The sequence below is a fragment of the Archocentrus centrarchus genome, chromosome 17 (assembly GCF_007364275.1).
Source record: "Archocentrus centrarchus isolate MPI-CPG fArcCen1 chromosome 17, fArcCen1, whole genome shotgun sequence".
NCBI classification, from domain to species: domain Eukaryota; kingdom Metazoa; phylum Chordata; class Actinopteri; order Cichliformes; family Cichlidae; genus Archocentrus; species Archocentrus centrarchus.
Genome location: NC_044362.1, coordinates 17610565 through 17626709, shown reverse-complemented (window position 1 = coordinate 17626709; position 16145 = coordinate 17610565). Strand labels below are relative to the sequence as shown.

General features: G+C 39.4%; 2 protein-coding genes across 4 annotated transcripts in view; both read right to left on the bottom strand.

Moving 5' to 3' along the window:
* The window catches only part of arhgap21b (Rho GTPase activating protein 21b), a 37143-nt gene extending 32415 nt beyond the window's left edge, over nucleotides 1-4728 (bottom strand). The window contains exons 1-2 of one of the 2 annotated variants that reach the window (XM_030752046.1): nucleotides 4519-4728; nucleotides 3371-3579 (exon numbers count right to left, since the gene is read on the bottom strand). In XM_030752046.1, coding sequence (XP_030607906.1) covers nucleotides 3371-3439 — 69 coding nt within the window. In that variant the 5' untranslated portion in view covers nucleotides 3440-3579; nucleotides 4519-4728. The remainder of the gene's footprint in view (nucleotides 1-3370; nucleotides 3580-4518) is intronic. The other variant, XM_030752047.1, reaches the window with a different exon arrangement.
* A 1592-nt stretch (nucleotides 4729-6320) lies between these two features.
* prtfdc1b (phosphoribosyl transferase domain containing 1b) lies at nucleotides 6321-16145 on the bottom strand. Of its 2 annotated transcripts, none has more exons than XR_004021302.1 (9): nucleotides 15996-16145; nucleotides 15688-15794; nucleotides 13435-13618; nucleotides 12178-12243; nucleotides 9726-9743; nucleotides 7606-7688; nucleotides 7300-7377; nucleotides 7115-7191; nucleotides 6321-6971 (listed from the first exon to the last, which is right to left on the bottom strand). XR_004021302.1 is itself a non-coding variant. In XM_030752810.1 (9 exons), exons 1-9 carry the CDS (start codon nucleotides 16041-16043, stop codon nucleotides 6924-6926), a joined length of 678 nt encoding a protein of 225 aa, XP_030608670.1. In that variant the 5' UTR covers nucleotides 16044-16145; the 3' UTR covers nucleotides 6321-6923. The 2 variants fall into 2 exon arrangements, 1 of the variants encoding a protein (XP_030608670.1); XM_030752810.1 differs by having other exon boundaries at nucleotides 7331-7377.

The following is a 16145-nucleotide window of genomic DNA, read 5'->3' as shown; positions in this document are numbered from 1 at the left end:
CCTCCCCAAAAATAAATAAATAAATCACAGCCATCGTCTTTATCTTGCACAGGGCTTTTGCCACTGCGTTATAAGTTTAATATCCCCACCATTCTACACTGTGCTGGTTAAAAGGGCAGGGTTAACAACTTTTCTGGAAGAAACTCTGTTACATGTCTTATGATTTTGTCAGATGTCACTACAGTTATAAAATTATGGTTCTTAAAAATTAAAGACTGTAAATAAAACACTGTGTTCAGCATCCATAAGCCTACCCCTTGATTGTAACTTGGAACATATTTGTGTTGACTGTAACTGAAGCTCCAGAAGCCATGAAGAAGCCTTACTGAGGCCTCTTTGCATACATGGACTAACACTGAATTATTTACAAAAAAAAAAAAAAAAACACGTCAGTGTCCAAGGTGTTGCAATGACACTTCAGCACTCTACAGCAGCATTTAGCAATGAGACTGGACTGCTTTTATGTTCTTCTAAGTGAAATGAAAGCACTTATGCTGCTAGCTCCCTTAGCAGCGATGTCAAAAACACTGGCATTTAATTACCTCACAAATTTTCACCAAGGTTGCACATTGAAAACTTGTAAATACATTAGCATGTTTGACTGAAATGCTCATATTTAAGATTTTGAATCAAAAACACTGGGTCAATTATAACAAGCATTTTCCTTCCAAGAAACTGATTTAGTAAGCAGTTGTTAAAGAGGAAAACTGACAGCTCTCCAAAACATTTTTAATTTGTCTGCAACCATCTGTAATCTGTCTTAGTTGTTTGAACAAGACAGAGCACGTCACAAGCTTTTCCACGAGGAGACATAGATGTTTTACTACACAGAAATGACAGTGAGGAAAAACGGAATCATGCGGCCTCTCTCTTATGGGCTCTCCTGAGACGTTGCAGACACAATCATAACACAACAGGAAGTAACAGATGACTTCTATCCAATTGAAGGTCAATTTTCTCTGCCGATTGCCATCAGTTAACCATACGATGCCTGCGCAGAGGGCTCTGTATAAAGGGAGCCAGCCTAAATCAGATGAACACGGAGCTTTAATGAAGCCAGGATTGTGGTGACAGGGGGAGTCTGTTTGTCAATGGCCTCCTACAGTGCTAAATATGGATCATGCTTCATCATCCAAAACAATATTCCAGTTCACGCCACTCTCATTTCAGTTGTTCTACTATGAATGAATAGCTGGAATGATCTGGCATGAAAAAGCCATTCATCATACAGAGGTTTTTAGAAAAACCATACAATAGTGTTTGATTCAGTAAACACCACAGGCCAATATAGCAAATCCGAAAACATACATAATCACACAACGGCACACTCATCAGCACTTACTCCAAACTCTCTGTGCTGCTAACTGAATGTCTGAAATACATGCAGAGGAAGGACTGTCTGCTATTTGGATTCAGCTGCAGTGTCTGAATGCCACGCACTATTCAGCTGATAAAGCAGACAGACACTCCAGTGTAGAGGAGGATAATGCCACCAATAAAACTCTTGATTCAAATAACAGATATTCTTCCCTCTGTTTTAGAGTATCCGCTTCACAATACACACTATAAACACTTTCCACATGTCCAATAGATATAGATGGATGAGAAAACTTTAAAAGGACTGACTGGTAAAGAATTAAATGTGGCTGGTCAGAAAGACTCCCTCCAAGACCCAGCTCCTGTCTTCCTCATGTAATAACAAGAACACCAACAGGGACATGCTTTCTCTAAATTAACATAAAAGTCCTTTATCAAAATGATTTTACTGATTACCAACGACTGCAGCCTCTGCACATTTTCTTTTAAGACACACTGAGGAAGTTAAAATCCACCCAGGAAAATTCTTAGATCATTAAATCCAGTGTCATCATTTCCAGAAAAATCCCTGAACCAGAGACTCCAGGGGGGTTTCCGGCTCAAAATTAGCACATGAATTGGTTTGTGTGGTAGTCTTATTAGAGGGAGCGCTAAAAAGAAGGATTTCCACTGACATAACTGTGCTGTAGCTTTCCCTCATGTCACATTAACACCCACTAAAAGTATTCTCAAACAAGTTTCGCAGGCACTATGCAAAAGAATTGTCTATTTCGTGTCATGTTGTGTTATGCAAATTGACATTTTTTTCAGTCTACTGATAACAGCATACTGCCTGGAGCCATCTTCTGGGGATATATATACAGATTTTCTACATCATAACTTCTAAGTGCTATTAAATTCATTCATTAAATTGATTGAGTAGTGGCAAGCATGTATCCAGATGGCTGAAATAACGAAAGGTAAGCACATCATCCAAGTTTGTTTTCTTAGCTGTGACAGTGAGATGCAGGCCAGGCTGTGTCTGTAGAATAAGCTTCAACAGTGCTTTAGTGTGTGCTATGTGCTATCTGCTGGTTGTCTGTGTTTCATGCCAGTTTACTTGTTTGATCCATTATGAAACAAGTTTAAAAATGATCCAAAAATGTCAAATTCAGGTATCTATTAAAAAAAAAAATTATAAATCACCCCTGTGAACACATTAAAAAAATAAACCCAGTAAGGCCAACTCTATTACTTTGTAACTGGTTAACTATCTTGTTTAGGTATTATCCACTCTTCTGGGGTCCATCCTGTAATATAAAAATCTAATTCAGGAATCAGGACATCTACCCAGTTTAAAGTAACAACCTAATTGGCTTTAAATCCCTCATTTACAGTTGATGTGCATTCAACTTGGAGGCTTAAATGACAAGCTGAATATTAGATTAAAGGTGATGGAGGAAATCAAAGAAAACTACACACACTATAAATAGGTGCCCTTCCATTTCAAAGAGTCCCGGTTGCTACCTACTTTACTATAAAGGTCTTCATTCGGGCAGTGAGCTTTCAGAGAAGCAGATGGTGTCCTGGCTGATATTACAGAGGTCCCAGCTTAAAAATCTGGAAGATGTGTCCTGAATACACTGCTTCAGCACCATCATCTCCTCCCACTTCCACCAGCAATGAGGAGTTTGAAATTTAAAATCTGATTAAATGCTGTAACCAAAACCTGTTTTTTGATCTGTTCATCTACAGCGGCCAATCCTAGTTGAGAAAAACGAGAAGCAACCAAAAGAAAAAAGAAAGAAAAAAAATCTGATGGGTGTAATTATGACAAGAACCAGAATAGATAAGAAGAGCACTGTTGATGTAAAGAGCAAAAGAATTCAGCAGGGGTTGTTACAAACACAAACAACTGGTCCTTGGTGTCAAACAAATCCCACCCCCACCAAATGCGAACTGAAGGAAACCACAGTTGCCCCCCCCCCCCCCCCCCCCCCCCCCCCCAAAAAAAAATATCCCTTTAACATTTAACACATTTCAGAACTTTAAAAGAAGGGTGGCTTGTGTTTACCTCACAGAAAGAAGATCTTGCTCGTTGTCTCTCATCTTCACAAGAAGGAACCCACCGTGATGCCATCATTTAACTTCAGTTAAAATGCTGCCGTCTATAAACGACCACATGGAAAAAAGTAGCCCCAGCAGGATGTTTAAAAAAAAAAAAAAAAAAACAGTGCTCCAATCCCATTCACATCTCCATACTTGCTGTATTTCTTAATCCATCTGTTTGAGAGAGATTAATTCATTTGAATTAAAAGGCAGATTTATGAATCAGCTGCACAGCAATTACATCTCGCACTGCTACAAGAGACGGTACAAACAACATGAATGAATACCTCGGTTGTTTATAACAGCAGACCTCTCGTACTTAATTCTGAACAACCAGCATTATGCAACTAGCTCCTAACCAAACGTTATTTTCTACCTGATGTTTTTGTATCTCATCTTTAGAGCTTCACACTCAGGTGCTGGAAAACAGGCTGACTCAGAGTAATACTATGTGACGCCGTATCACGAAAAGCGCGAACAAGTGGGTTTAGAAAGTCAACTGTAAATAATTTCCTCCAACTAGCTTAATGAACACTTTGAGTGCTGTAGCAGCCAGCAACAAGACTTGATGTAAAACAGCCTAAAGCACAACAACGTGGATAGCCAGGGCTGAGTTAGCTGAATGGCCAGCAACAAGTGGACTGAGGGGACGGGAGGCTGAGGGGAAATATGTCCGTCACATTTAAAATTAAGATATGAAAGCCTACTGAAACTACTTCTAAAATATATATATTTTTTTTAAATCACAACCTCTTAAGTTCGCTATACTGTTCGTATTTCACCAAAGAAACCGACTTTTGTGCTTTATAGGATGAATCGGACCCACTTGTTTGAGATCGATGTTTAAATGAGGTACGAACGGAGCGCGTCGGGATCTGTTGTTCCCAAGCGCTCAACAAAAGAAGCTTTACCCTTTGTTACTTTTTTGTAAAACACCACAACAAAAAGCGGTCTAAACGTCCATATGAGGCACTGCTGCTTTTCTTTTCTCGTGTGTGTGAACACAACCTGTAAACCTTCTAACGTGGGCAAAAGCGACAACCAAGCAAACTGCGGCAACAGGCTGCTAGCAGTTAGCCCCCATGCTAACGATTAGAGTTTAAACAAAGTTACCTGTGTAGTTGAGAGGCGTCATTACAGGCGGGCAACAGTGGCGAAGGTTATCCATAAAAACCAGTAAACAAAGTACGAACATAACGTATATGCTCCAGTGTGGAGGGCGTTGTCATAATTTAATAGAGTCTGAGTACAAACGACTTTCCGGTGATTAATCCAAACCTACTCAGTGGCAGCGCATGGTAGCTGGAATTTTTTTTTTTTTTTCGCTTCCAGTGTTCCCGACTCACTGGGAGTCCACCTTCGGTCAACAGGACACTCTCAGCCAATCAGGAGCGGGGTTGAATTTGTCCGGGCCAATGAGACGCGAGTTTACAAAAGCTCGCCTCTGCGCTAGTGGACGGTGGCGTTTTTTAACCGTTCCAGTGGAGTTAAAACGATTAAAATCAGTCTCTCGGGAGGATAGTGTGAAAGCAGAACAGATGCAGCGTGTGATACGTCCCCAGTTCAGGCCGTTCAAAAAACTCTTCGCCTTGGTTTCGTACGCACAGTAAAGGGTGAACGAGGAGTCACATGCCCTGGTTCAATATGAGGTCGGCTGGGCTGGCATGCGGAGGGCACTGGATGTGGAATGTGGCTTCACACATGCCACAGAGCGTATAATCTTTACTCTCATCTTTCTGCCGTTGTCCACAAAGCAGATGCGTAAACAATAAACGGATACTCCGTTACTACACTCTAACTGCAGACTAAAAAAAGTCCTAGGATTTTCAGGCCCCTGACAAATGCCCCTTTTATGCCTTTCCAACATAAGGCACCACCTGTTCTTGGGACTGGCAGCTTTTGTTACAGAGGTCATTTAGAGATGAGAATTTCACAGAGCTGTTCTGTCCAGCCAGTTATGCTTCCACTGGGTTCGAGTGGGATATCAGCTCTGAAAATTAATATATAGCTTAAATGTTGGGGTAATTTCAGAGGTGCCTCAGAGAGGCTATATTTCATCAGTATTTTTTTGTTTCCTTTTGTACTACTTTGTAATTTACTACATTTTAGAGGAAATTACTTTCATCCTTAACTAAAGTCAACAGGACTGAAGCTCAGATTTCAAAAGACAAAAATCACTTTATGAAATATAATGAATTCATAAAACAGGGGTGTCAAACATGAAGCCGAGAGGCTAGAATCAGCCTGCTAGAAGGGTGAAAATTGCAGTGAAGTTTTCTCACATTCTTCTTCACTTTACTATGCAGGAATGAAAGTGTGTAGATCTAGACTAAAATCATACTGTTGAAATTGCACTAATTTTTTCAGACAGTTTTATAAATACATGGGTTATTAAATGTTTTATTTTTTACTCGTCACTGCTGGAGCTCAGTTCTGTCAAAAAGTCAGTCTGTTTACTGTAATCCCCCAAGAGACGGTTTTCTTTGGAGCAGGTTGTGCTCAGTGCTTAAGCAACGGGAGTCACATGTTAAGTGCATACAAAGAGCACAGCAGCTCAACACAACGGGCTCTCTTTTGTTCATTTTGGAAGTCCACTTACAGTTAACCCCCTTTTTGAATCAAAGAATGCCAACCTGATGTTTCAGGATGCTTTTGATACTTTGGGTGTCTATGAAGGTGCCAGTTTTCATTAAAATTAAGAGAAGCTCAACACCATAAAAAATAAATAAATAAATAAATAAAACCAGACTGCTTCTTTTGGATATCATCTGCTTATGAAATTATATTGCACAAGATATTATTTATCTTTTCAGCTCAGCCAAGAAACCACTTTAAATCAGTTTGTACTAAAAAAAAAAAAAATCATTTCTAAAATCATGAGAACAGAAATGTTAAATACTTTATTGTATGTTAGACCATAAACAGAGATGAGAAATGACAAAAGTACTCTACAACAACTGAAAAAACAAAGAGGAAGTAGTAATGGCACTTAGTGTTGACAAGCCTAAATGGTTTCCCCCTGAGCATTAAAAGTGACAGAAAACCAAATGAAACAAAAAAAAAAAAAAAAAGGCAACGGACAGGTGGAGAAAACATAAAAATTCACTCATTTCCTAACAAAAAGAAGCTCCCTTTCATTCTAGGTTTCATCTGTACTCCTCACATGCCACAGTTATCAAGTGCTTTACATTTCATAAAAGAAGAAGCAGTGCATCAGGGATGACTGGATGTGTTACGAGTTAGAATACCAGCGGCCCCCTAAGGCTACATGTTTTCCATCTGAACAAAGCTGCGACTTATCCTAAAGCACGTACTTTCTTTGTTAAAATTTCCAGTTAAATGTCAGTGTGTAATAAAATGACAACATGTTTGGAAGCAGGAATGTTACAACAAAACAGGCATGATTGGGATCAGATGTCACGATAGCAGCTGTAAGTCAATGGCATCTCACGGGAAATGTCTGGGCTCGCCGTTCGATGACATCTGTGCGACAGTCGCCTCTTTTGCCGCCCGCCTCTTTAAATCTTATATTTCATCTTCCCGCTTTCGCTGATCACGCAAATGTGCTAAAAGAAGGATGAAAGCACACGTCTTTATTTGATACATGTGTGGCAGTCCCATGGTACTGGACTCTCATTATGAGCTTCTCATAACAGGCATTATTGTCAAAAAGTTAAAAAAGAAAAAAAGAAAAAAGGCATTAACTTACATTGAGGTCTCTAAAATACTCATTGTAGTCTAAGGCATATCCAACCACAAAATGATTGGGTATCTCAAAGCCGACATCTGAAAGCGTGAAATGACAAAGAGCCCCATTAATGGCAAATATTTCCATACTTCACTGACGCACTGACTGAGGAGCTGCAGCGATTGTTTTAAATGTGAATGACTCACTGAGTCATAGAAGGGTTGGTCAGGTACCTACAGTGGGGAACACTTGCTGCGCTGTGTGGCACTCTCTTCACCAGCAATCTGAGGGAAACAAAAGCAGATATTATTTACAGCAGACATCCCCAACTGCTGTCTCAGGAGGCAGTATCACTTGAAGAAAAAAAAACAAAAAAAACACAGTTACCTGAAATCTGCATCACTAATTCTAGTCTTTGCCTCTGTGTGTGTGTGTGTGTCTCTCAACTGGAAGGTGGAAACTAAGTGATTCACAAAGCAGGAAAATGAGCTGGTGTTGTTTGGCGGCTTTACCCTGCTACTCTGATCATTTTGGGCCTGAAGGTTTCAACGTGCTTCAGGAGAGTCTTCATTGTCTTGCCGGTGCCTACAATGCCCTGTGGGGGGTGGGGGGGTGGGGTGGGGGGGGGGCGGCATAGAAACTGTATTGAGAAAGCAATAACATGGCAATGAGGAAACACAGACAAAAACCCAATTCATCTTTCTCTGGACTAGAAGTGATACGGAAGAAGTGCACTCAATGTCACATTTTACTCAAATTGCGCAACTGCAACAAGCATTTTCTAGGAATGACTTGACTTCACCTAAAAGAGGAATTTAAATGCAAACATGTGATATCTTACTCAACCCCCCCCCCCCTCCCAGAAAAACGGCATCTGACCTCTTGTGTTAGGATGTAGGCAAACGCTGAAGTGAACCAAAGCCACAGCAGTGTGTTTGGTCATATCAGTGTACTGCAGCTCAGCATGTACTACAAAAAAACTACTGTTCTCACACAGTTTTTCAGTTGTGACTGAATATTAGCTAGAACAGGTAGAAAGAGCACCAATCTTGGCTTAATTATAACAATGTAGAGGTATAAAACTAAGCTTTTCCTACTTATATTACATTTATCATTTTTTTAATGAAGTTAACATGTTTCCTTACCTTATATAACATAATTTAAATGACCTGTATTTAAAAGGTCTTTCACAAAAAACTATTACGAGGTAGCACGAGCTGTTTTCTGTTAAGCCTACCCAGCTCAACAGCCTTTTCCTACCTCAGTGAATGCTTTATTACTATTAGTAACTGGATTACTAACCATCACAGCCCTGGCAGAGGTCAGTCAGTGCATTGGCTGAACTTGCCAGTAATATCAAATGCATTTTTGCAGTTTTGAATCTTACACCCTATGTGGCCTTGCCCCTTCTTTTATAGCATTACTGCTGAGATGTTATATCAGCAATCAGCCTCTCTGATCATGTGATCAGGGTCTTTGAACTGTTCTGCGCTCTTGTTTTAAATCCACAGGTGACCAAGCCTTTGAGGCTGTAACATATAAAGTTTCTATCTGCTAAATTGTACATGTTAATATCTACTAAAAACCAATTTTTTATAGGTTAGTTTTTTTTGATCGGTCACTTTTAACTATGCTTCACATCACTGTTTAAGTATGCATTTATGAGCATATAAGTAAAGTGGACCTTAACATGTATCTTGTGAAGCACTTTGTAAGTTTGTGTGTTTTTAAACTTGCTTTAGGAATAAAGTTATTATTATCCGTCAGTACTTGTGTTTAATCCCCCTGTTGAAACACTGTGGAGCGATGACTGACAATTCAAAATCCTGATCAAGTTTTTTCACAGATTGTTCTATAGTATAATACAAAATATTATGACCACATTTGTAGTGATCGGATAAATAGACTGTCTTTATAAAATGCAATTACATAACAAATACACAGCACACTCTATTGCTTTTAAAACTGGAATATTCGGCCTGTGGAAATCCTGTCGGCTGAGTCACCGACCGCCTTTAAATGTTGCCCTAAAACATCCCTTCGTGGGAGAGCCTTTCCTGATTTTACGTGACTTTTAATATCCTTTCAACTCTATTGTTTCCTTTAAGAAATGATTCACCGGCCACAATGTATCGGTTTTTCTGTCTCGTTTTATCCTGATTATTTTAAGACACAATAAAAGGCTTTGCTATTACTTAGAGCAGCTGTGGCTACAGACAGTGAATGATTGTGAGTGTGCTGTCACAGAGAGTTGGGCACTGACTAAGGAGTGCTGTTTCAAAATGTTTACTCCTACAATCTTTTTACAGTAAGTACTCATCGTAAATGCCCACAATGACGTCTCCACTGTAGCCTACAAACCCTTTTTTTTTTTTTTTTTGCAGTGCACCTTATTCCAAAAATATAGGGCAAGGAAAGGTTTTTGATTATGTCTGTTAAAAACACAAAGCCAACAAAACTATTTGCTTTTCCAAATCTAGGTCAGACAATTAAAAAGTTTCCTCAGGTCCTTCAGGAACTTTAAATGAGTTTTCTTGACCTGGAAAACCAACAACAACAACAACAAGGAATTGAATAAGGCCAATTTGGTGAACAGGGGAAAAGCAGAGAAGGAAAAACATGGTTGACTCACCTCCACAATCAGAACATTCTTATGAGAGAGCATGTTGGGGAGAGAAGAGAGGGTGGGAACAAATAATTATTCTTGACTGGAAACAGATAAACTGCTGTGTCCTCTGATCACACACACACATACACACTTACTCCAACACTCACACATGCGTTAAAAAAAAAAGACCAAAGCTATGTAGGTGGTGATCTCAGAATCAATAAATTGTACACACAGAGAAATACACAGTGCTGTGTAGTGAAATACAACACATAACCAACTGACAAATAAATCTACAAGGAAATGATCATGTTGGAGCTTGTTGGGGGTTTTTTAGAGAGAAAGTTAAAAGCAGAAGTACTGAAATATGGTCATATTAGCTAAGCCATGCCCAATCACATTTATTCAGTCAAAAACTACTCCAGCAAAGACATATTGCATTTAAGATATCAGTGATTTAGCAAAATGAATTAATGCAGCAGAAAAATGTCAGCCTCATCCAGATCGGAAAGCTATGTTCCTGCAGTGCTGCCCTGAATGTCACACTGAAATAGTTGAAATTCTGCAAATGCCGGTCTAATAAACTGAAGACAAACTGGGCAGCATTTTTATTAACAGCCGCTGTCTGGGCTTCACTTCAACTTAGCTAGGACACGATGAAAAGTGAAACTCTCTAACTGCCAGAGTTTACTCCACTTTTTTAAACAAAGGGTTCATCCAAGCGTGCAGTCACGCTTTGTTTAGGACTCATTATTCATACAGATTTATTTAGAGCACACCCTGGAGAAATACAAAAGCAATGAGGGTATGTAAAGCTCACTGTCTGTAAATTACACTTTAGGGAGGCCAAGTAGTAAATGAACAGTAATATGTACACTGTCAAAGCATTAGTTAACCTCTTCCTGCATCACCTCATTCTGTTAAAACTAGGGACTCAAATTAGCTGTACATCACAGCGAGCTCAGGGATTTCACAAGCACACTTAAAATTCTGTGAGGAGAGCAGTGACTCAAGCCGACTACCTCATTTCCTGTTCAGGTCTCAGGCACCTGGCTACTGGACGCACTGCGGTGTGCATGTACTGCTGAGGTATGCATATGACTGCAAATATTCGTAACAGCTGACTTATAATACCTAAAAATACCACTGCTGACTCGTGACTCCCGTTGTAATGGTTAATGATTCATCTCACTGCACACACACACACGTAGCTGTGCACAGATGTGTGTGTGGGTGGGAAAGCCACATATATGTTGTAAATATGTTGTACACTGATGTTTTTTGTGCAAGATCTATAAGAAGTACATGGGCACAAGCTGCAGATGTTGTCAATGAAAACTGTAATTTGTGCGAGTTTTGCTGCTGAAAAGTCTTTGAACCTTTTAGGACTTTCTAACTTAATTAGAAGCATGACCTGAAAACTCATCAAAGTCACGCCTAAAGAGCAGATAAAGGTGAAACCAGTGAAACAAAAATATTAGAGTTGAACATCTATTTACTGAGGGAAATGATTGCACAATAAATACCTACAAACGTTTGATTTTTTTGCAACTGTGCATGCAAATAAAAAGCTAGTTGTTTACACTAGAGGTTTTTTTCCCCCTCCTTTATATATGACATAATCAATGAAAATAAAAATTAATGATAGTGAAAGTAATTGTTAGATGCACCACTAGTGCTCGTACAGCACATTGTTTTTGACGTAGAACCAATCTGTAGAGTCATGTTGTAATCAGTGCTGAATGATTATTTTTCCTAAATCAAACTGGTTACATGTTATGTAATCAGGGCCACCAATGTTTGATTAAGTGCTTCCTAACGTTGTGTCTAACTTCTATTCAGTGTGGATGAGTGGTACATATTTGATCAATAGAATTTTTTCTTTGTCGTTTTTCTCTTTGAGACAAAAAAAATATATTTTACAAGAAAGTTTTCAATGCCAGAAATGATTTTGCAACTCTTCAAATTAATCTGTCATCCTCACAAGTCTGCACCATTTCACTGAGACTCTTTGTTAGGTGACATGCACTATCAAAGGCTAGTAACAGCCTGCACACACACTCGAGTTCTGTGAGGCACCAGCTCTGATTACATGATAACAAGACAAGCTGTGGAAGAGTGAACTGTGTTAAGTGAACCTGTCATCCCCTTGATCTACTGAGGTACCCACTCAGTATGGCCTCCAATTTACACCCTACATTTTGCTTCACTTGAGATAAAATGGAATAAATCTTTCGCCAGAGCTGGTACGTGATCACCGCTGGGTGTGTCAGAAACTGCCATCTTTGATCTCATTCACTAAAGCAAGGCAAGCAAAACATTAGAGGGAAGGGTGCCCTCTTGAGGCAGCTGTCTATCAACAATCATCATCTCCATGATACCTGATTTTTACAACAACAACAGATTTCATCACAATCCTCTTACTCACTCACTCATATAATTTCAGAGAAGATGATGATGATGATAAGAATCATACCTTTCCACCTAAAAAACACAAGTCCTCTGCTCCAAGGATATGAAGATCCTCTGTCGACTCATCATTCTGTAGAGATGAAATACAAAAGAAATCGTTTTTTTCAACCATCCATTCATCCATCCATCAAGAAATGTAATCTCTCTTGGATCTGTGCTGGAGCCTCATCCCAGTTGGACATGCCCGAAACACCTCACCCAGGAGGCTTCCCAGGCAGATGCCCAAACCAGTTCAACTCGTTTGCGCATCTACACTCACCGGCCACTTCATCAGACACATCTGTGCAATTGCTCATTAACACAGATATCTAATCTGCTAATCACATGATAGCAACTCAGTGCATTTAGACATGTAGATATGGCAAAGATGACCTGCTGAAGTTCAAACTAGGGTTTACAGAGAATAGTCCAAAAAATAAAATATCAGTTCTTTGGCTGAAAATGCCTTTTTGATGTCAGAGATCAGAGGAGAATAGCCAAACTTCTTCAAGCTGATAGGATGGCAACAGTAAATCAAACAACCACTCGTTACAACCAAGGTATGCAGAAGCCCATCTCTGAATGTACAACACATCAAACCTTGAAGCCGATGGGTTAGTAAGTAAGACCACACCGGGTGCCACTCCTGTCAGCTAAGAACAGGAAACTAAGGCTACAGCTCGTACAGGCTCACCACAAACTGGACAATAGAATACATTTCAAATCATCTCAAACTGTTTTTTTTTTTTTTTAACGTGACAACAAGTTCACTGTACTGAAATGGTCTCCATAATCACTAGATCTCAATCCAACCTCACACTTTTGGGATGTGGTGGAACAAGAGATTCAAATCCTGGATGTGCAGCCGACAAATCTGCAGCAGCTGCGTGATGCTATCATGTCAGTATGGATCAAAATCTCTGAGGAATGTTCCCAGCACCTTGTTGAATCAATGCAATGAATTAAGGGAGCTCTGAAGCCAAAATGGGGCCCAAACCAGTGCTCGCAAAGTGTACCTTATAAAGTGGCCAGTGAGTGTATCTCAGCAGTTGAGCTGAAAATTTCAGTAATCACATCAAACCAGCATATTCAAGGCAAAGTCATAGAAAGCCTCTAACATACTAATACATGAAAATTAATACACATCTTCTGACTAACTCGTGCCTCACAGCCATCACAAGTGATAAGCATGAAAAGTGCTTTCCAGTTTTCACACAAATATCACTCAAGTCAAACTGTCAGTATTTGAGTGCTTTCTTTACTGCAGTAGGCAGCAGCTCACCAGGTAACTCTTGAGACGGATGAAGTGCACTGTCATGGGGATTGTGCGGTTGGAGTTATGGCTAAGATCCTTGATCCTGTCCACCAGGTCAGCACAGAACTGGTAGCCTCCTTTCAGCACACACAGGACAACAATGGCGTGGTCTCCCAAGTCATCCATGATGTTTCTAGCAAGGCGTTCTGTTCTGTGTATGATGCAAAAAAAAGGGAATTTTTTCCTAAAAGACCTACGGTCTTGTCAAGCAAGACAGTTTCACAGCTTTATCTGTCCTGGCCTTGTATACTTTGTATACTTTTGATCCTGTTTGGATTAGAGACAACTGAAAATAAAATCATAGCTGTGCACCCAATTCTTGTTCAAATAAATCATTAAAAACATCCAATGATATTCATGCCCATGATGAGTATATGTAAACTTCTGACCAGAACTGCGCATACTAGTACATGCCCATGCTACAATACTGTTTGGCCTGTTCATGCTGTTTGACATCAAATGAAAATCATAAGGTGTTCTTGGAGTATAAATACTAAAAATGGGTGATTTTAATGGATTGCTACATGGTTGCCAGACAACCTCCTTGTGTCATGCATAATTCAAATTTTGTGGATATAAATTAGATGCTACTGTTGTGAAATAAAAATGATACAATGCTTTTATAAGGTAATACAGGTGCCTAAAAGCTAAAAATCAAACATTTTAGACCACTGCTAAGTGACTGCTAGGCAGCATGATGATGTCATAATATCTGATAGTATAGATTAAAACCTTCAGGGGCCTAAGACGTACCTGTGTGCCAAGTTTGGTTACTGAGCTCCTGATCGTGTGAGAGGAGTTAGCAGACAAATACACAAACACACCGACAGAGATGTCGTGTATTACAGTACCATGAAGAGCTTTTGTTTCACATAATGACTAAAACACCATTTATTTAGTAACAAATTAATTTTGTCAATTTGCACTTTATGGAGACAGAATTTAATAATAATTATAGAAAAAAGTTTGATTTGAACTCCTGTATAAGTTTCAGAGATGTATAGTAACGAAGTAGAACTACTTAAGTACTGTACTTAAGTACTAAAATGCAGTATCTGTACTTTATTGGAGTACATATTTTTTTCCCCTACTTTCACTTTTACTCCACTATATATTTTTGATTAATTTAATACTTTTACTCCGATACATTTTTCACGTGCTGAATCGTTACTCGTTACTATTATGAAAACGTTATTAATCATCCCCAAGTGATAGTATCAATGCCAGAGCGGTAGATGGCGCTGTCACGGTTTATGAAGCTGGCTCATCATTGGGCGATTTGAGCGATCAAGCCTATAAAAAAAAACGCAGGCTTCGTCTCCGCCTTTTGCGCTCTTGCTTGCAAGTATTGAGGACAGAACGCGTCAGCTTACTGTCCGATATCGAGATGGATGACGTCCCAGGAACACCTTGTCCAGGTTTGTCTTTTAGCTGCTCTGTGGACTGCCCCTCTGGCCTTTTCAGATGTTTATTTTGTGTTTGTTTTTTTGTAAACACTTGTATGGCCTTTTATCATTGTACTCCAGCTTCAGCCAAATACATTGTGCCTTTCAAATGTTTGAAATAATATAAACAATGATAATCAAACTTTTGACTGCCTTTCTTTAATATACACAGTACTTGTACTTTTACTTGTACTTGTACTTTCGGTACTTGAGTAGCAATTTTTGAAATACTTCTACTTGCAATACTTAAGTACCAAAAAAATTGAGTACTTCTGTACTTCCACTTGAGTATGGTGTTGAAAGAACACTTCAACTTTTACTCAAGTCAATTTTTTTATATAGTACTTGTACTTCTACTCCACTCCTCTACTCCAGTACTTTATACATCTCTGATAAGTTTAGCTTCTCAACATCAACATTAATTTGTTTAGAATGAAAGAAAAAGTAATGAATGAATGAAGAATGAATGAAAAAAGTTTCAACATTACCAAGAGGCAATATAAAAACACCTGTGTCAAAATATGCATATCAATCTATTTTCTACCAAAAAAAAAAAAAAAAAGCGTCACCAGGATTATTTTCTATGAAGCTTGTCAAAAATCCCATCCCAAGTTCATATCGCATCATCTGTGCATGATATCCCCCGGAATTCCCCAGAAACTGCACAAAGGCTTTTATGCAGCCTCTATACAAACACATAAGGGAACATTACTTGTTTTGCAGCATGATTTCATCAGAGAACAAATAAAATCACTTCCTTGTTGTAGCCATGTACCTGTCCATAATCACGCCATGCGGGATCATGACACAGTCTAAATCTCCGGAGTAGTGTGCGGGATAGCTGAAGAGGTCTAAACTGTACCCTGGCCAGTCATCTCTTATCTGCGGTGGGAAGATAAACGCAAACATCATGTTTCTGTTGCACTATAAGGAGGAAGGAGACACGAGTTTCACTTGCTTACACCAGAGACACATGTGACTTTAAGCAATCTACAAGGCGCTTAAAGTTGTCTGCCTGCGCAAAATGTGCGACTCTTTTCTTCGACACTTGTCCCTTCCCTGTCAGTCTCCTAATTGAATTACCACAATCCCGTCGCTTCTTCCCTCGGAATGGACGGCAACTTCTGCCATGTTGTTTTTCCCACTGCCACAAAAGAGGTTCTTGTCTCAGGAAAGTTGATCGCGGGACTTGGCACCGAGAGGAGGAGCGTCGGGATGAAGGAATGTTAGGAA